Raw genomic sequence first — 19937 nt, forward strand, 5'->3', positions numbered from 1 at the left:
AAAATATGATTAGGAGCCTTACACTGCTTTGCTCCATTTCATCCAAAAACCGTACTTTAATAATAATTCCACATTTTCTAAGGATCTTTTGCCTAAAACCCACTCAAGGTTACCAATTTCTATATTGGTAGGTTTCCTTGTTTGACAGCAAAAGAACTTAATCTAATTTTAAAATGAAAACAAGGGACTTCCCTGGTGGCACAGTGGTTAAGAATCCGCCTGCCAATGCAGGGGACATGGGTTTGATCCCTGGTCTGGGGAGATCCTACATGCCACGGAGCAACTAAGCCCATGTGCTACAACTACTGAGCCTGTGCTCTAAAGCCTGCGAGCCACAACTACTGAGCCCACACACCACAATTACTGAAGCCCGCATGCCCTAGAGTCCATGCACCACAACTACTGAGCCCATGTGCCGCCACTACTGAAGCCTTTGTGCCTAGAGCCTTTGCTCTGCAACAAGAGAAGCCACCGCAATGAGAAGTCCGCACACTGCAACAAAGAGTAGCCCCCGCTTGCTGCAACTAGAGAAAGCCCGTGCACAGCAACAAAGACCCAGCACAGCAAAAAATAAATTAAATAAGTAAATAAATAAAATAAAATGAAAACAAAATGCTTGTGGGAAACAACCTACCAGAACATGAAACAGGTCAGCTCTAGCAAGCAGAGCAGCAGGAACTCAGGAGCCATCTTAAAATTGTGGCCAAAGGATGACTCATATTCAGCTTCCTCCTGAGTCCCAAGGAGAGAGTATATGACTGGATTAAAGTGAACTGTGTACAGCTGGCAATGCAAACAAAACCTCAGCGAATGACATCAGAACAGCCCAACCAACACAGCTGGGGGAAGGAGTCTGTATTTGTGTATGCATGGTTTCTATTTGTATTGTAGACAAAAACAACACATTTCATAATTTTAACTTTAAAAAGTTTATGTGTTTACAACTATGCCATATTATATAGTTATGAAAATTACATTCTCAATAAACTACAAAGCATTGTTTTGTGAGCATAGACATCCACCTCATTCCTTCCAGTGACTGTTTAATAATCTACTGAACTGATTTTCCACAATTAAGTAACAAATTTACTACTGCTGGACATTTAAACTGTTCCAAGTTTTTTACAATTCTGTAATGAATGTGCTTATGCATCTATATTTCTGCACCTGTGCTTTTCGAGAAGATAAATTCCTAGATGTAGAATTGCAGCAGTGATTAATTACATTTTAAATACTGACAGGTTACACCATATTGCCTTCTAAAATGACTTTCCACCTATTTACCCTCCCAATGTAATATAAAAATATGGTTTCTCACATCTGCAATCTTCATTTAAGATTTGCTGTTATACTGTGTATCTCATCTTATCAGACTTTGTCAGACTGTGTATCTTACCTTATCCTTGCTGCTTTCCAACAGCCCTTTTTTAAGGGCTATATGCTTCGTAATATATGGTTAAAATATATCTCAGTCTGGGGGCTTCCCTGGTGGCGCAGTGGTTGACAGTCCGCCTGCTGATGCAGGGGGCACAGGTTCGTGCCCCGTTCTGGGAAGATCCCACATGCCACGGAGCGGCTAGGCCCGTGAGCCATGGCCACTAAGCCTGCACGTCCGGAGCCTGTGCTCCGCAATGGGAGAGACCACAACAGTGAGAGGCCCGCATACCGCAAAAAAAAAAAAAAAAAAAAAAAAATATATATATATATATATATATATATATATATATATAAAATCTCAGTCTGTCATGTGCCTTTTAACTTTGAATACAGTGTCTTATACCATGGAAAAGTTTAAATTTTTTACATGGTCCTATCACTCTGTCTCTCTTCATGACTTCTGGACTCTGTGTCCTGCTTACCAAAGCCTTCCTGAACTCAAAGGGATAGAAATATTCTACATTCTCTTCTAGAATCTTAATATTGTTTCATATTACATCTTTAATCATATTGAATGAACTTCTCTGTAAGGGGTTAAATGTGGATCTGACCTTATTTCCAGTTGGATAACTGTCAAGCACCATTTAAGTAATCCATCTCTCCCACCGACACATCAAAAATAATTACTTTTGCAATAAACTAAATTCATGGGTATACGATCTTTTTCAAAAATTTCCTTGTGATGCTTTCCTATTTACCATTCTACATGATTTTCAGAACAAAACTGTCAATGTAAAGATATCCTATAGGGATTGTGACTGGAATTGACTGTACAAACATGTTAACAATATTGAAACTTCCATCTGGAAACACAGATCTCCATTTATTCAGAACCTCTATTCTCCTTAACAGAGGTTAATAATTTCCTTCCTATATATAAAACCATGAGTAAATTCATCTATAATTTTTTTTCTTCTGGGTTTGATATTAGGGTTGAATTAGCCTCATGAAAGAAGTATTCCAAATACTGCAAAATAATCCATTTCATTATTTTTTCTACACTCTAGAACAGCTTAATTATGATTCCTTGAAGGTTTAGAATTAATCTGTTAACCCAGGTGTCTTAGAAGAGGGCTACACTATTCAAGTTCTGTTTCTTCCATTTTAAATGTTAGGAATTTTTACTTTCTGCCTTGAATAAATATAGTCTTACATTCTTCCCAGTAAATTCTAGTTCTTTTGTTCCAGTCTTATCCAGAGGTCTAGACATTTCCTAAAACATATTCTATGTATCAGGTCACACTGAATTTCCTCATCAACAAAGGAACACAGCCTTATTTTGTGGTGATCTCAAGCTTTAAACATACTACTCATGCTAACCCTCATCATATACATTGTTTCAGTTCCAAAATTGTTATGATCTCCAAGTACATATACTGCCTTCCAGAGTTCACTGTTTAAAAATAACTTTCAAGCAGACTCTGAAGGATACTGAGCTAACATTATGGAGCACTTAGTCTGGGTCAGGCACTGTGCTGAGTACTTTGTATGCATCAAGTAGTTCAAAATTTCATAGCAAGGGTTTTAAGGGAGTCATAAAATTACATTTACATTTTGAAAATACCACTGTGGCAGTAGTGTGAAAAATGAACTTGAACGGGACAAAAGAGGATGCAAGGAGACAGTTATTAGACAGTTGGAATAGTCCAGATGAAATGACAGTGTTTTGGACTAGGACAACGAGAATGGAAAGATGTGGATGAATTCCAAAAATATTCAGCAGACATATCAACAGGACTTGGTGACAGAGAAGGTGAGGAAGAGCTGGGGGCCCGAGATGACTCTACAGCATGAATTTTCTGATGATGAGCAAGGTGCGCACTTTGTCTGAAGACCTTTCTGCATTCCTTACATTCATAAGATCTCTCTCCAGTGTGGATTCTTCTATGTAGATTAAGGTGTCCAATCTGGCTGAAGGTTTTCCTACATTCCTTACACTGATATGGTTTTTCTCCAGAGTGAATTCTCTGATGAACGGTAAGGGATTGCCGATAGCTAAAGGCTTTACCGCACATGCTACATTCATAAGGTTTCTCCCCCGTATGACATCTTTGATGACAAATGAGCAACGATTTTGTTCTGTATGCCTTCTCACACTTAACACATTCGTAGGGCCTTTGGCCAGTGTGAAGTCTCCGATGCTGAGAGCGGGATGAGCTATCACTAAAGGCCTTCCCACATTCAGTACATTTATAGGGTTTCTCTCCTGTGTGAACTCTCTGATGTTGAATAAGGCGGGTAGTCTGGCTGAAGGCTTTTCCACATTCAGTACATTCATAAGGTTTCTCTCCGGTATGAATTTTATGATGCTGTGCAAGGTGTGCTCTCTGTTTGAAAGCTTTGCCACATTCCTTACATTCATAAGGTTTCTCTCCAGTATGAATTCTCTGATGAGTAGCCAGCTGTGAACTGATGCTAAAAGCTTTCCCACATTCTTTACATTTATAGGGTTTTTCGCCAGTATGAATCCTCAGGTGACTAGCAAGGTGTATGCTCTGCCTAAAGGCTTTCCCACATTCCCTGCATTCGTAAGGCTTCTCTCCAGAATGCACTCTTTGGTGCTGAGTGAGTGAAGCATGATGGCTAAAGGCTTTCCCACAGATATCACATTCGTATGGTTTCTCTCCTGTGTGAATTCTCTGATGGACAGTCAGGGATGAGCCATAGCTGAAGGTTTTTCCACACACATTACATGTGTAGGGTTTCTCTCCAGTGTGAATTCTCCTATGCTGAATAAGTCCTATGTGATCACTGAAGGCTTTCCCACAGTCGATGCAGTCAAAGGGTTTCTCCCCAGTGTGATAATACCTCCAGTGACGGATAAGGGATGTGTTCTGCCTAAAGGCTTTTCCACATTCAATACATACATAGGGTCTTTTGCCAGTGTGACATCTCTGATGTCGTGCAAAGGATGAGCCATCACTGAAGGCCTTTCCACATTCCTTACATTTATAGGGCTTCTCTCCAGTATGAATTCTCTGATGCTGGGCAAGGTGTGCAGGCTGGCTGAAGGCTTTTCTACACTCCTTACATTTATATGGTTTTTCTCCAGTATGAATTCTTTGATGTTGAATAAGGTGAACATTTTGGCTGAAGGCTTTCCTACATTCCTTACATTCAAACAGTTTCTCTCCAGTATGTATTCTGTGGTGCTGGGCAAGGTGTTGACTCTGGTTGAAGGCTTTCCCACATTCCTTACACTCATACGGTTTCTCTCCAGTATGAATTCTCTGATGAACAGTAAGGGATGAGCTCTGGGTGAAGGTCTTCTCACATTCATTACATTTAAAAAGTTTCTTTCCTACACAGACTTTCTTGTGTTTTATTACCATGGAATTTTTAGAAAAGCTTTTTTTATCTGACTTGTGATTATAAATATTCTCTTCTATATTGTCCAGTGAGACAAATTTCCCAGATTTGTTACATTTGTGGTCTATTTCCACTGTAAGGGTTTCTTTATGAGTGATTGTTTCTTGCCTGATAAATGTCTCTTGGCTTAACCAATGCCTCTCAAAAAGATCTTCACATTTCCAATCTTCTCCAAAAGTGGGACACTCAAGTCCATAGCTAATAATTCTCTCCATTAATACATCATCACACACAAATTGCTTCAGAGGTAATTCTTGTGTCTCATATACAGATTCCCAATCTGAAAGATTCAAAAAAGCAAATGTTTCCTTTATCATGGGCTATAACAAAGGAAACATTTAACACGGAAAAGGTGAATTGAAAATAATGAATCCCACAAAATGTATGATACACAGGCATGTCAACTGAACAAATATGCAAGCAGACCCTAGAGAATGAGACCTCATAGAGGAACATGGAAAAGGTGATTTAGAAAATTAAATGTAGGATAACAAAGTCCTGAAGTAGTAATGCAATGGTAATAATATGTTATGCCTATATTAACATAACAGACTATAAATGAAACTTCCTCTATTCTTTCCCACTTCTGGGAGACTTGCATATATAGCTAGGCTAACTTTGTTTAAAAACCAATATCATCACATAACTACTGCCACTCAAAAATCTCTGTAGATTCCCAGAAATCACAAATACTTTGTGCTTTGTGACTTCCCTTGGGATTTAGGTAAAATCTTAAGAGTCATCTCTTCATAATCAGAAAATAGTGTCCCTATGAACCATTTCCATGTGTCTTAATACAGTAAACTCTCTTCACTTCTCATAGATCCCTGAACTTCAGGCTGCATATTAAGGGATTTTTCCATTCACCTTCTCACTTTCACCAGGAAAAGTGGAAAGTAGGAAAAGTGTCACATCTTAATAGGGTTTTGCCATGTGTCTTTTTGTAGAAACAAGTCTTACGGTGATATGTGGGTTGATATCACTATTATTAATCACGTTCTTATTTCCTGCCACATAAGTACCTGTCTTGCCTTGTGAGCTAGAATATAAGCTTTGGGGAAGGACTAGATGAGCCTTACACACTACTACTAAGTCACTTAACATGCATCACAGAAACTCAGGCATATATAAGAAATTCTCGATAAATCTATAAAGAAGAAATTTGTATTGAAGAGGTGACACTAAGAGAAAAATTTAGGGGAGAGGTGATATCAAGAAAGGGCAAAGGAGAAAGTGCTTTCCTTTCCCATCTTGTCCATAGCAAATTATGGACTAATCCAATGCTCCCTAAATAGTTTTCTATTACATGTCAAGCATTAGGAACACTAATTAGACAGTTGTTCTTGAGAAGTACAGAAAGTGATTAGGAAGACAAGGCCAACAAAGGAAGTAATCTGAGAAGAAGAAAATATGGAATATCAAATGCGAACCCATGTGGTAAAAAAGTAAAATTGGTATAAAAGTTCAGAGATGGGAGGGATCAAATCTACCAGAGAAGTTAAGAAAGACTCTGAGGTGTTAACAAGCGTCCTACCCCAGGTCATCTGTGGTATCAGAAACACCCAAGCTTCAAGAATTCTAGAACTGAGGCCATAAGAGTTCAGTGAACCAATCACCTACAGTTTTTCTTACATAGATGGGCTGAGGGGAGAAATACTAGAAAGAGAAAAACAGAAACCTGATGGCATCATCTACTCCTCCCTCAAATTCTTTCTTTCTTTTTTTTTTTTTTTTCAAATTCTTTCTTGTCTGTGAAGGCTGCCTTCATCTCCAGCCTCCCATGAAGAGTCATGGTTGTCCCTTATCTTTTGGGCTTTTCTCAACACAGATGCTGAAATATCTTAGTCACTGAATTATACTTACATCTATACTGTGACTCAACGTCCCAGCAGATTTACAGGCTTCTTTATCCCCTTTCCCTCATCCTCTATCTATTCTTCACATGGCCAACTATTACCTCTTATCAGGAAAGTTCCTCTTTCTCTTTTCCTATTTAAGGCAGATGGTAGCTTCCTACATAACCAAAGTATAAAGTGTGTCTAAGCACAGCTTATTTCCCTCCTAATGTTTGGGTATTTGGAGGATCCTAGAAGTCTAGGGTCCAAATCATCTCCAAATGTAAAGATCAAATACTGTTATAGAAGTGAAAGGAGAATTTCATAAAGGCATAATTATCACGTGTGATCCCAATATTCCCTTGTGTTTGTGAATTTTTGGTTCATTGGGGGAGGCAGAAAATAAGCATGTACACCAGAAAAAAGTTAATTATAGGCTCTCCTAAGTGTTGCAAAGAAAATAAACAGTGGCTTAGAAGAGAGTAATTGGGTTGGAAAAGGGAAAAGTTCACTATACAATGTGGTTAGGGACGGCCTCCAGTGAGATGATTTTTGAGCTCTGGCCTGATAGCCAAGCATGGACAGAGAGCTGACAGAGGAGTCTTCTAGGCAGAGAAAATAGGGAATTCAAAAGCCTGAGTCAGTAAAGAGCTTGGTGAGTTCAGAAAAGGTGACCAGTGGGCTAGAGCAGTGCTTTTCAACTGTATGTCAGGCACTCATTGATAATGACATTTGTAAGACACATGGCACTGCTTATGATCCAGAGGCAACCAGACTTGGAACTCAGACTGCTGCTAGCCCCATGTGGTCTTCCAAGGCTTAGAGACTCAGGATATTGGCATACCTGTAACAAACTTGGAACATACCCGTATACCTTGCATAGTTTAGAAAACTCTGGGCTAAAGTATAGTGAAAAAACTACAAAGTGATAGAAGATAGGGTTGGAGAAGTAGGAAGGAGCTGGTTACATAGGGGCTGATAGGGTTTGGATTTTTCCTATTTGCAGCAGGAAAGCAAAAAAAGATTTAAGCAGCAGGGTATGTTATGATTTTAGGTAGCATCTAATTTTAGAGTTAAGCAAAGATGTAAGGAGAGAAACTTATATAAGTGTGTATGGCACAAGAAAAGAGGATGGGAAGGAGCTGGATAAAGATTTTTGCAAAATGAGTTATTAGAGAGAAGAGAGTCAAGTAGAAGAGAAGATATTTGGGGAGCCCATGCTAAGTAGTCAAGTTTCAGTTTTTTCCCAGGCTTGAGTCAAGGCATGACTCAAGGCTTGAGTCAAGGCATGACTCAAGGCTTGAGATGTTTCTAAGAGCATAAGAAAGCAGGAAGTATCACCTTGAAAAATGGCTGAGCCATTACCTAGAAAGAATTCCCTTATCTGGTTCTTCCACACTCACCTGGGAATGGGGTTCTTCTCATCTCACTCTTCATCTCCCAAGGCTCTTTCCCTTGCTCCAATAAGGAGATGACATATGGCTTAGAGATACAAAGTCCTGCATACAAAAATCGATATGAAAATTGGCCATGTTTTGGGCATTTCAGCTGGTTCCTTAATTCTGATGGAATGACATTACAGGAATGAATAGATCAAGGGGTGACAGACTATATAAAGCTTTTGGCATAGTTTAGTGGGACAGCCAACAGTCAATTCTATAAAAGTTAAACCATTTTCTAAGGGGCCGGGGCAGAAATTCAGCCCAGCATTTTCGGAGGATCATCAGACAGCAGTAAGTGAGGTAATACAAAGGACCCCTAGAGGACAGGGTGTTCGACCCCTGGTCAGGGAACTAAGATCCCACATGCTGCAGGGCAACTAAGCCCGCTCGCCACAACTACTGAGCTTGTGCACCTCAACTAGAGAGGCTGCATACCCATGCACTCTGGAACCCATGTGCCACAACTACAGGGCCCACACACCCTGGAGCCTGCATGCCACAACTAGAGAGAGAAAACCCGCAAGCCACAACTAGAGTGAAGCCTGTGCGCCGCAATGAAGAGCCCACACGCCTCCAAGAAGATCCCACGTGCCACAACTAAGACCTGATGCAGCCAAAAATAAATAAAATAAATAAACAAATAATAAATCTTAAAAAAAAAAAGAGGGGGCCCCTAGAGACAGTTTGGAGTTTGAGTCAGGTCAACTGCCTGATTAAAAAAAAAAAAAATCAATATTCTTCAGAAGAATATAACAGAATCCAGAGTTTCCACAATGCATTATTTACAGTGCCAGGATGAAAACCAAAATTACTACATAAAAGGAAGAAAAAGTGAATCAGACTCAGAAAAACAATTAATGGAGACCTAACCTGTGATAACACAGGACTGATAACACAGAATCAGTAGACTAGGCTTTTAAAACAGTTAAAATATCTATATTCAAGAATGTAAAGGAAAATATGCTTGTAATTTCTCAGCAGCGAAATAGAAATTATAAAAAAGAACCAGTAAAAAGTCTAGAATTGAAAAATACAGTATCTGACATACAAAAATTCTCTAGATGGGCTTAACAAGACATTGAAGAAGACATGGAAGGAATCAGTGAACTTGAAGACACAACAATAGAAATTATCTAATAAATCAATAGAAAAAATTAGTTGAAGAAATAATGGCCAAAAATTTCTCAAATTTGGTGAAAGACATATTTAGTTTCAAGAAGTTCAGTGAACCACAAGCAGGTTAAAAGGGGCCTCTAGGCTGAAGCCCACGCACCTAGAGCCCGTGCTCTGCAACAAAAGAAACTGCCACAGTGAGAAGACCGGGCACTGCAACGAAGAGTAGCCCCTGCTCGCCACAGCTAGAGAAATCCCAAGTACATCAACAAAGATCCAATGCCGCCAAAGATAAACAATAAATAAATAAATGTAAAAAAAAAAAAGGGGGCCTCTGGAATTTTGCTGGTGGTCCAGTGGTTAAGACTCCGCCCTCCCAATGCAGGGGGTGTGGGTTCAATCCCCGGTTGGGGAACTAGAATCCCTCATGCCATGCAGCACAGCCAAAAAAATAGTAATATAATAAAAAGTAAAGATAAAACACCCTCCTAGGGGAAAATGAGGAAAAAAAAGGGGGGGGCCTCTAGACAACAGAGAGCTAATCCAGCCAATGGTGGGCCCCAGGGTTGAGAAGGGTCCATTTTAGTTTCCCTAAGAACATCTGAAGCAATTTTCATAGTTTGTGCCTCGCTAGTTCATTTATTGCAAGCTAATAAAAATATACAGATTTTAAAGCAATATTCTGAATTTTTAACAATCCAGCTATACTCTTTGTGAACTTTGTTATGGTGGTAACAATACCATAGGACAGAGGAAACAAGGCAGCACAGGAGACCAGTGAGAGTCACATCACATCCTGTTCCCAACTGACTAAAGGGCACACTCATGAAATATCTGATACACACCAAATTCACTTATTAAATCTGAAATTTTCATCAGTTCCTGAATACCCTCTTTATTTCCCAGATTCGATTCTGACCTACACACAGTAAAAAAAAAAAAAAAAAGTTTTAATAATTAAACAAAAACCAAAACCTAAAGAGTCCCTAAGGGTAATTCTGAACTATGAGAGGGGAAAAAATTCTCACCCACTGATACCAGGCTCTGATAGTTCTCCAACATCATACTCCTGTATAAACTCCTCTGAGCAGGGTTCAGCCATTCCCATTCCTCCTGGGAAAAGTCTATTGCTACATCCTTGAATGTCACCGAGTCCTGAAATGACACAAAGACATTCTTGATCAACCAATGCTCATGTCCACACGTGACTTCGAGTTGAAGTGTTAAGCTGTCCCTACTTTATGTGAGAAATAGCCCTTAGAGAAAAAAAAAAACAACTTAAACATATAATATTAAACGCTAACCTAAAATAGTACTTATTGAACTAAAATGCTAACCTAAAATGCTAAACTGCATTGTATATGATGGTGCTAATCCATTTCTCAGCATGGGGAAATATGGACACGTGGCCACAGGGCAGTAAACAAGGGCTTCAAGTAAGGACGTATACCTGTGGTTGAACCTTCCAAAACAGCAAAAAAAGAATATCTAAGTTGATATTTTGTAAATTGTACTCTATGGGATCCTAGTGTTTCAGGGGAAAGAGGCATTGAACTGACATGGCTGTGGTTTTTTCTTACATAATAAAAATATATATCTAGAATGCAATTTTTTTGTGCTGTACCATTAAGAATTAATTAGCATGCCAGGCCATACCACAGTGACCTGGATAGCAATATGAGAAATCACCCAGCATAAGACTACAACATGGGCTTTCCTGGTGGCGCAGTGGTTGAGAGTCCGCCTGCTGATGCAGGGGACACGGGTTCGTGCCCCAGTCCGGGAAGATCCCACATGCCGCGGAGCGGTTGGGCCCGTGAGCCATGGCCGCTGAGTCTGCACTTCCGGAGCCTGTGCTCCGCAACGGGAGAGGCCACAACAGTGAGAGGCCCATGTACCACACACACACAAAAAAAGACTATAACACATCCAACTTGTGTGCTGAATTTGAGTATAACAAACCAATATATACTTAGACAATATCAAAATGAAATAATTATAATTTTTAGTTTCATAAAGACTTAATGTCCAGTTACCATCACCATCAGGTTGAGACAAATTTTTTTCTTTTTTTTTAAACTGAGGTATAGTTGATTTACAATAAGTTTCAGGTGTACAACATAGTGATTCACAATTTTTAAAGGTTATACTCCATTTGTAGTTATTATAAAATAGATGCTATATTTCCCTGTGTTGTACAGTATATCCTTGTGGCTTATTTATTTTACACATAATAGTTTGTATCTCTTAATTCCATACCCCGATCTTGCCCCTCCCCCCAGTAGCCACTAGTTTGTTCTCTATATCTGTGAGGCTTGTGACAATTTTTTTTAAGTATTATGGGCATTTTCATCTTCACATTTATTTCCACTGAAAATAAAAATCTTTGTAATGCTGTGTTGTCATTTGCAGCAACATGGATGGAACTAGAGGGTATTATGCTAAGTGAAATAAGTCAAAGAAAGACAAATACTGTATGATCTCACTTATATGTGGAATCTAAAAAACAAAACAGAAACAGACTTTGTACAGATATAGAGAGCAAACTGGTAGTTGCTAGAGAAGAGGGGAGTACAGTATGGAAAAGTGGAACAAAAAAGAGTAACCTTACAGTGCAGAAACCTGACAAATACTACCTCAACCAGGTAATCAAGGTATAGTAATAACTCATGTTGATAGTATGAACCCCTGATATATGATGAAAATGGAACTCTGTGATCTTCCTTCTAAAAACACATTACTCCAGTCTAACCAGGAAAAAAAAAAAATCAGGTTTGAGAGATGTTCTGAAAAATACCAGAGAACCTCTCAAAACTGACAAGGTCATCAAAAAGAAGGAAGGTATGAGAAACTGTCACAGACAAGGAGACAAAACTACCTAGAAGATAGAACTACTAAATGTAATGTGGTGTCCTGGATAGGATCCTGGAACAGAAAAACGATATTAAGTAAAAACTAAGGAAATCTGAACAAAGAATGGACTTTACTTAATAATAATGTATCAATATTGGTTCATTAATTTTAACAAATGTCCCATACTAATGTAAGATGTTAGAAACAGGGGAAGCTGAGTGTGATGCATAAGGATCCTCCCTGCTATCAGCAAATTTTCTATTATTAAAAACAGTTTATTTTTAAAAATCTATTTTAAAAAGTAAATCCTATAGGGAGTTCCCTGCTTGCCTAATGGTTAGGATTCCAGGCTTTCACTGCATGGCCTGGGTTCAATTGCTGATCAAGGAACTGAGATCCCGCAAGCCACACAGCGCAGCCAAAAAAAAAGTAAACCCTATCAAAAGGAAGACATCAAAGCTTTAAATTTTCTCTAAGATTTTTAAATATACAAAGTCCAGCACTTAACTCAAAATAATGAGGCACATAAGACAAAATTAAGAGGAAAAAAATCAGAAAATAAAAACTCACAGAGGGACTTCCCTGGTGGTGCAGTGGTTAAGAGTCTGCCTGCCAATGCAGGGGACATGGGTTCAAGCTCTGATCTGGGAAGATCCCACACGCCGTGAAGTAACTAAGCCCATGCACCACAACTACTGAGCCTGCGCTCTAGAGCCCGTGAGCCACAACTACTGAGCCCATGCGCCTAGAGCCCGTGCTCCGCAACAAAGAGAAGCCACTGCAATGAGAAGCCCATGCACTGCAACAAAGAGTAGCCCCTGCTCGCCCCAACTAGAGAAAGCCTGCACACAGCAACGAAGACCCAATGCAGCCAAAAATAAATAAATAAATAAAATAAAGTGGGAAGAAGAGGGGGCTCTATGCCTCATCACACTCAGTTTTATTTACCCATTAGGCAGTCTGAGTTAAGGACAGTGCTCTCTGGGAGAAGTGGGAACCAGGCCCTTAGATAAGACCGTTAATCAGGGAATTTTCAAAAGGAAAGCAGCTTTACAAAGTCCTAAACAGTAAGACTGCTTTTCAAGAAGGAGAAATGCAATAACTAACCTGAGGTATGGCTTTCACTAGTTCAACTGTCATTTTCGCCTCCTTTTCCTGGCTTTTCTCTTGGGGAACAGCACTGTCCTGGAAGGGTAAGGCTGAAGGGAGAAAAAGGAGAGTGAAAAGATGAGGCCTTTGCACTCCCAGAATCACCAGCCTAAAAACTCTATCTTCTCCTTCTTCCTCCCAGCCTTCTTTGCTTCCACTGCCCACATAACTGGGAGATTATGGGCAACCGATGGCAGTTGAGACGTATAACTTATAACTCTGTTTCTCTTATGCTCAAGGTCCTAAATTTAATCTTTTTTCTAAAAGTTGCTTTCCCATTCTTTGGTCTTATTATGAATAAAAATAATGAGATGTGCTAGGTACTCTGCATAGATTATCTTCTCTCACCTTATTTTTAAAATGATCCCATGAAATAGCTGTTTCCTCTATTTTATATTTTGTAGGTAAAGGTGGACTCTTTCCCTTCCTGTGTCCCTACTTCATGCTTTGATACAGTCTTCAGTTTGAAAATCTGACTCCTAAATGCCACCAGAGGCCAGGGTTATCCACCTTCTCCTGCCAAACCCCCAGGGGCTTTGCTTTCCTCTCACCCTGGGACAGTGGATCCTTTAGCACCCAATTCTGCCACCTTCACTCTCATCTCTGTCTTCAACCCCTCGGTTTCCCCTCCTTTTTGTCACCCAGAACTAAGGGTGTCTCCTGCTTCAGTCAGGAGCTCCAGTCACCCCACCTCTTGCTTCTCACTGGAACTCTCGGACTGGGAGCAGGGAATTCTACTCCAGGATCCTTATCCTGGCAACACACAATTCCATAAAGCAACACACAAAGAAGCCAAAGCTATCAACCTTCCAAGTAGTCTCCCCACACACACCACAGTCACACAGGGCTAGTTACAACCATACAGGGTAACACACAGACACTGACACAAGACCTCACACACCTCCTGATTACACAGAGGACACAATCGCAAGCACCCAACAGAAGGCACATCATATGCAGTCACATATATCACAGTCTCAGAGAGGCCATGGGTACAAACACACATGGTGATACACAAACATCACACATATACCCCCAATCTTATTCTCTCACACACCCCTCATCATGGCTCACTGCCCCTCATCTCTGTCTCACTCACACCCACACTCTCCGCAACCTCACAGAAGCTATATTTGCAAGCCTTGTGGTGACAATCCATGGTTCACAGTCTCTCTCCTACTCACTTTGGTGTCACACACATCACTAGTTTTCCTCTCTCTCTCTCTCTCACACACATCCTTAATGGCCTCTGTTTCAGAGACACACGGATTTCTCACACACATAGATACACAAACACTGCAATTGCTATCTCTCTCACACACACACAATACACACTGGGGTCTCCCTCACACTCGGACACACACGGACTGTCATACAACCTCACACGCTCACACCAACATGCTTTCGGTCTCTCTCACACACACACCCGCCCCCACGATCTTTCCCTCTCAGCCTCTCCTGGGGCCCCACACACTTGCTGACCTCTCACACTCGGGCACACCCGTTTCCCTCACACACACCAACATGCTCTCGGTCTCTCACACTCACAGTCAGGTCTCTCTCTCTCACACACACACCCGCCCTCAACACGATCTCTCCCTCTCAGTCTCTCCCGGGGCCCCACACCTGCTGACCTCTTACACACAGGCACATCCGTTTCTCTCACACCCACACCAACACACCCCGCTCGCACTCTGTATTTTTCACAGTCCAGTCTTGTCTCTCACACACTCGCCGCTCCAGCCGCCCCACAGCCCAGAGCCCGGTTCGAGCCGCGGCCTCGGCGCACCCGCGCGGGCCTCTGGGAAATGTAGTCGGTCCGGGAGAGACGGCGCAGCGGCGCTCAGGCCAGGGCTTCACGGCCGGGTCCGAGCCGCTTGCCTCGCTTGCCCTGCCCCGCCCCGCCCTCGGGCTTGGACACCCGACCACCCAAAACAACCCAGAGGCCTCCCCCCGGAAGCCAGCCACACTCACCCGAAAGACTTCGGAGCCGACGCCCGGGAACAGAGTGCGCAGGCGCCGAATCTCCCAGGTGGGCGGAATAAGGGGAGGGGTTAGACTCGAGGGGCGTGGAACGGGGCGTGGTTTAACGGAGAGGGGCGTGTTCTTAGGCTGTAGAGAATGGGAGGCGGAACCTTAGCGTCAGAGCGGGGGTGCCTGCGCAGGTATGTGACTACGCTCGAGGGTCTTGGCCCAGGGTTTCAGCAGAAAGACTACGATCGGGGGTCGGGGCCCAGGGTTTCGGGGGGCGTGGCGTGGCTGGGTGCGAGTGTGCGCAGGCCCATAGAATGCGCACTCGCCCCTCCCGCGCCTGGAGACCAGAAGTGGCCCTAGTTACGAGGTCTAAGCGAGGTGCGGCGGAGCCCCTGGTGTGCTCCTGTGTGTACCTGTGATTTGACGCTGTCTGTGTCCGTGTGACCGCCGTGTCGCTCCGAGTGCGGCCCTCTGAGCCTGTCTGCGGGAACGTGATTTTCTTTCTGTGCTAAGTTTTATGGCAGCAAGATCAGCGAGGGAACCCCGAATGGGCTCTATCACCTCTGTGATAACAGCAAATTATTACACTTCTCACCTGCAAAATGGGAATGTCGTTATTATCACTGTTCAGAAGTAGTGAATATGAGACGCACCTCTTTGGACCAGATCACTGGGATTGAACCCCATTCTGCCCCTGACCAGACTGTAAATGGTCCGTCGTATGGGAGACTAAGAAAACGGTAAATTAGTAGCTGCCTTGGAAGTTGAAGTAAATAAGGAAAAGCCATTCAGAGGGATATAGCAGAGGAAAAAAACCCCACAAAATCCCCCGACCTCTCAGATCTTACTTTCAAGTGAATGGAAACAGACCACCAAAGAATGAGTAAAATAAATAGTATATCGAATGTTGAAAAGGCTGTGGAGAAAACAGGGAAGAGGAATAGAGAGTAGAGGAAATTAGAATATTTATTGTCAAAAAATGAGTAGTCAGGGCATTGCAACCCTTAACCACCATTCAAACTTTCATCCTGAATTTCAACATCGGCTCATTTGGGGAAGGGGGCGGCGGGAGATTCTTTACGTTGAATCTACTGTTATATTCTACCATTTCGTATTCACTTTGTAGTAACACTTTTATGTAGTCTTTCGGTTTGTATTTTCTCATTTTTCTATTTGAACTCAGAGACGCCTTAAATATTACCCTCCACCAATTCTGCCGTGGATATCCAAAATATTCTAAGACCATTTACTGAATAAATAGTCTTATTTTCCTGCTGATTTGAAATGTCCAATTCTGTTGTATCGTAAATCTCTATACGTGAATCCAATCCATCTATTTATGGACTCAGTGTCTGTTTCAACCCTCACACCCCCCTTTCCTCTACGGAACAACTATCACACTGTTTTAATAGTGGGAACTTTATACTTCTGTGTTTGATAGTGGGTACCACATTTCCTACGTAAGGGTTCACCATTTGCAAAGTTGTGGTATTTATTCTTGTGGATTCCTCCTTTGTATGGATTTTAAAATTGTCTTGGAAAATCTCCTAATAAATACTATTGGTACGTGGATTGGAATTTTAGTGAATTTATCGATTAATTGGTGGGGGAACAGACATCTTTGAAATTAATAATTTTTCCTTTCAGGAATATAACGTTCCATTTACCATGTTGTTTTCATTCTCCTTTATTAATATTTTATAGGTATATATTTCATTCCAGTCTAGTAGTTTTTTCATACTAAATCTATTCCTAAGGGTTATATTGGCTTCATCACCATTGGGAAGGATTTTTGTTTGTTTGTTTTATTCTGATTACATTTTTAACTGGTTACTTGGGTAAGATTGCTTCTTCCTCTGTTCTAGATCAGACCGGGTTTTTAATCCGCTTGTCAGTTCCATTATTTTGTTTGTTGAATCTCTTGAATGTCTAAGCTGTACAACCATATAACAATTTTTTTTTCTTTTTCTATCCAACATTTACCTCTTATTTCTAGATTTAGTGTGTTGGCAAGTTTCTCTGATATAATACTTGTCATGGTAATTATGGGTCTCTTTGTATTGCTCCTGTCTTGACCACAAATACTATCAATATTTACCATTAAAAATCAGGTTTCCTGGGCTTCCCTGGTGGCGCAGTGGTTGGGAGTCCGCCTGCCGGTGCGGGGGGCGTGGGTTCGTGCCCCGGTCCGGGATGATCCCGCGTGCTGCGGAGCGGCTGGGCCCGTGAGCCATGGACGCTGGGCCTGCGAGCCATGGCCGCCTGGCCTGCGCATCCAGAGCCTGTGCTCCGCAATGGGAGAGACCACAGCAGTGAGAGGCCCGCGTACCGAAAAAAATAATAATAATAATAATATTGTTAGGCTTTTGAATCAAACTAAGAGGTTTTATTCCATTTTGAAATTGCAGACAGTTTTCTCTGGTTTGGATGAAATTTATTTGTTGGAACCTACGGAGATGATCATTTCCTCTTTAAATTATCCATTTTCTGAGCTGTGTTAATAATGTGAGCAATCATTTGTTCCTGGGATGTGCCTTTTTTAGTTATGGTGGGTTACTCTTCAATGAAGTTGGTAGATTAAATTTGTTAACACTGCATTTGGAAGTTCTGCATCTATATTGATAAATAATATTGGTCTATAGTTTTCTTGTTCGATGCCATCCCTCTTGGGTTTTTATGGGTACATTTATGTATGTATGTGATAATATTTACAAAAGTGTCTGGAATCATTCAGACCAAAGTTATTTTTAGTTACTTCTTAGGAAGAATCTTCAAACGGTAAAGACTTATCCAAAGGAAATCTTGCTCCATTTATTGTATATTAGTATATTATTATATAGCATATTATAGTTCTCCACTGGGGCGATATCATCCCCAAGGGGGCAAAAAATGATTTTTTTAAAAAATTAATTCTTGGTGGGGGAAAATATTCCTTTATTCTTTAAAAGAAACAGACATACATAAACATATACATAAACATATACAGTACTTCTGTGGTATTAAAATTTCATGGAGGTGGGAATGATTAGAAAAAGAAAAGTCTGAAAAAGGTTTCTTGGGAGGACAATACTGAAAAACAGTTTGAGAAGACAGTGATCTCTCTATATATATTTTGCTCTTTCATAAAGTAATATGTCCTTGTTTTATTTGAATCACTAGAAAATTTAAATTATTGAGTAAGAAAATATCAAAATTAAACTAACCCTCTGGTCAGGTGATTCAGATTTACAGCCAAGTTTGGAATTCACTGTCATCAGAGATGCATAAGACTCCTGGATCTAGGATTAGGCAGGTTGTTGGGAAAACAGGCAGAAACATAAAAGGCATTGTAGTTCTTTGATATAATACTTTGGGTGTGGGGCCCTTAGGAGAACTCTGGTAGAACTATGATTATCTTAGAGAAGGAAACCGGTGATGAGATACACAGGCGAGAGTAGGAGTTTTCCACCCAACACTGCGTTTGGTGGACTCAGAATTTAGAATATCCATGTTGTTGACGTCATCAAAGTGAGCCTTGGCAGTTGGGAGACAGAGGTTCCTAATGAAAACGGTATGACATCCTAGAAGAAGAAAAAAAAGAACGCATCAGTTAAAAAAAAAAAAAAAAAAAAAAAAAAAAAAAAAAAATCACCGTGGGAAATGCTGTTTCGCAGTACGGCAGCGCCACCTTCCGGACAGAGGCCCCAGGTGCAACGGCTCTATGTCCTGGAAGCTGAGATTTCTCTCTTGGAGGCCTTGTGAGTCTCCCCTTGACATCCGCATGCCTGAGCAAGTCGACGAATGATTAGCAAGCAAAGGAACCCACTGGCTTCGCTGGCCAAACGAACATAGTATTTTCAGGGGTGTAGCCGACACGGCCCTGGCGTCATCTCAGTTTTACACGAAGGGGTGACAGCCACCCTTTCTGGGAAATTCTATCCCTATCTCTGCCTCCTAAAGATGCACTAGCTCTAGGGGCCTTTTTTCACAGAGGTTCCTCTGAGACTCCTGGGCCCGATTTGTTGATATTTCGGCCAAGAAGAAGGCTGATGGTACCTGCTGATGGTGGCAGCTCTCCAGACCGATGACAACCTCAAAGAGGGAGAATAAAGGTCAGGTAGCAGAACAGGCCAAATGAAAAGCCATCAGCCTGCCTTAGACAACACTCTAAGGACCAGGCCTCACAAAACACTAAGAATCTAGAGGAGCAACGGCCTACTTTCTACCCAAACAGGAGAGAGAAGAAAGGGCAACTGATTTTATTAGTAATTGTTACATACTTTACTTTTTAAATTTTTTTTTGAAGTATAGTTGATTTACAATGTTGTATTAGTTTCTGGTGTACAGCAAAGTGATTCAGATATATATATATATATTATGTATACATGTATTCTTTTTCATATTCTTTTACATTATGGTTTATTACAGGATATTGAATATAGTTCCCTGTGCTATACAGTAGGACCTTGTTGTAATTTTTACATACTTTAAAAATCACAGCAGTTGGCTAAGACAGGGAGAAATAGGTCATACTAGTTGTCTCACATTTTAAGAGATACAACATGCAAATTGATGCAAAACAAAGCTTACGACTGTTAAAATAATCCTGGGATCTTAGATAAGGACTTTCCCCTCCCTAAGAACCAGAAAATATATTTCATATAAAACCATAGTTCCTGGGGACCTCCCTGGTGGCACAGTGGATAAGACTCCACGCTCCCAATACAGGGGGCCCTGGTTCGATCCCAGGTCAGGGAACTAGATCCCACACGCATGCTACAACTAG

The 19937-nt window shown here is 41.1% G+C and overlaps 1 protein-coding gene across 4 annotated transcripts; it reads right to left on the minus strand.

The window, feature by feature from the left end:
* Positions 1-1719: 1719 nt before the first annotated feature.
* On the minus strand, positions 1720-15063 carry ZNF471 (zinc finger protein 471). Of its 4 annotated transcripts, none has more exons than XM_032612553.1 (5): positions 14988-15063; positions 13157-13248; positions 10225-10351; positions 8045-8140; positions 1720-5086 (listed from the first exon to the last, which is right to left on the minus strand). In XM_032612553.1, the coding sequence occupies exons 2-5, from the start codon at positions 13187-13189 to the stop codon at positions 3066-3068; spliced, it is 2277 nt and encodes a 758-aa protein (XP_032468444.1). In that variant the 5' UTR covers positions 13190-13248; positions 14988-15063; the 3' UTR covers positions 1720-3065. The 4 variants fall into 4 exon arrangements, with proteins under 4 accessions (XP_032468444.1, XP_032468443.1, XP_032468442.1 ...); XM_032612552.1 differs by lacking the exon at positions 14988-15063 and adding an exon at positions 13890-14022; XM_032612551.1 differs by lacking the exon at positions 14988-15063 and adding an exon at positions 13750-13797.
* Between the last annotated feature and the right edge of the window lie 4874 nt (positions 15064-19937).

The sequence above is a fragment of the Phocoena sinus genome, chromosome 19, assembly GCF_008692025.1.
Source record: "Phocoena sinus isolate mPhoSin1 chromosome 19, mPhoSin1.pri, whole genome shotgun sequence".
NCBI classification, from domain to species: Eukaryota; Metazoa; Chordata; class Mammalia; order Artiodactyla; family Phocoenidae; genus Phocoena; species Phocoena sinus.

What these genes read in the sequence shown, in the direction of transcription:
- ZNF471 (XM_032612553.1), bottom strand. Translation starts at nt 13,189, where the DNA reads ATGACAGTTGAACTAGTGAAAGCCATACCTCAG. An exon ending in TCAGAGCCTGGTATCAGTGG is followed by an intron (nt 8,141 to 10,224) that starts GTGAGAATTTTT and finishes TTTTGTATGCAG; the next exon opens with GACTTTGTATCTCTAAGCCA. An exon ending in GAGAAGAACCCCATTCCCAG is followed by an intron (nt 5,087 to 8,044) that starts GTGAGTGTGGAA and finishes TGAATCTTTCAG; the next exon opens with ATTGGGAATCTGTATATGAG.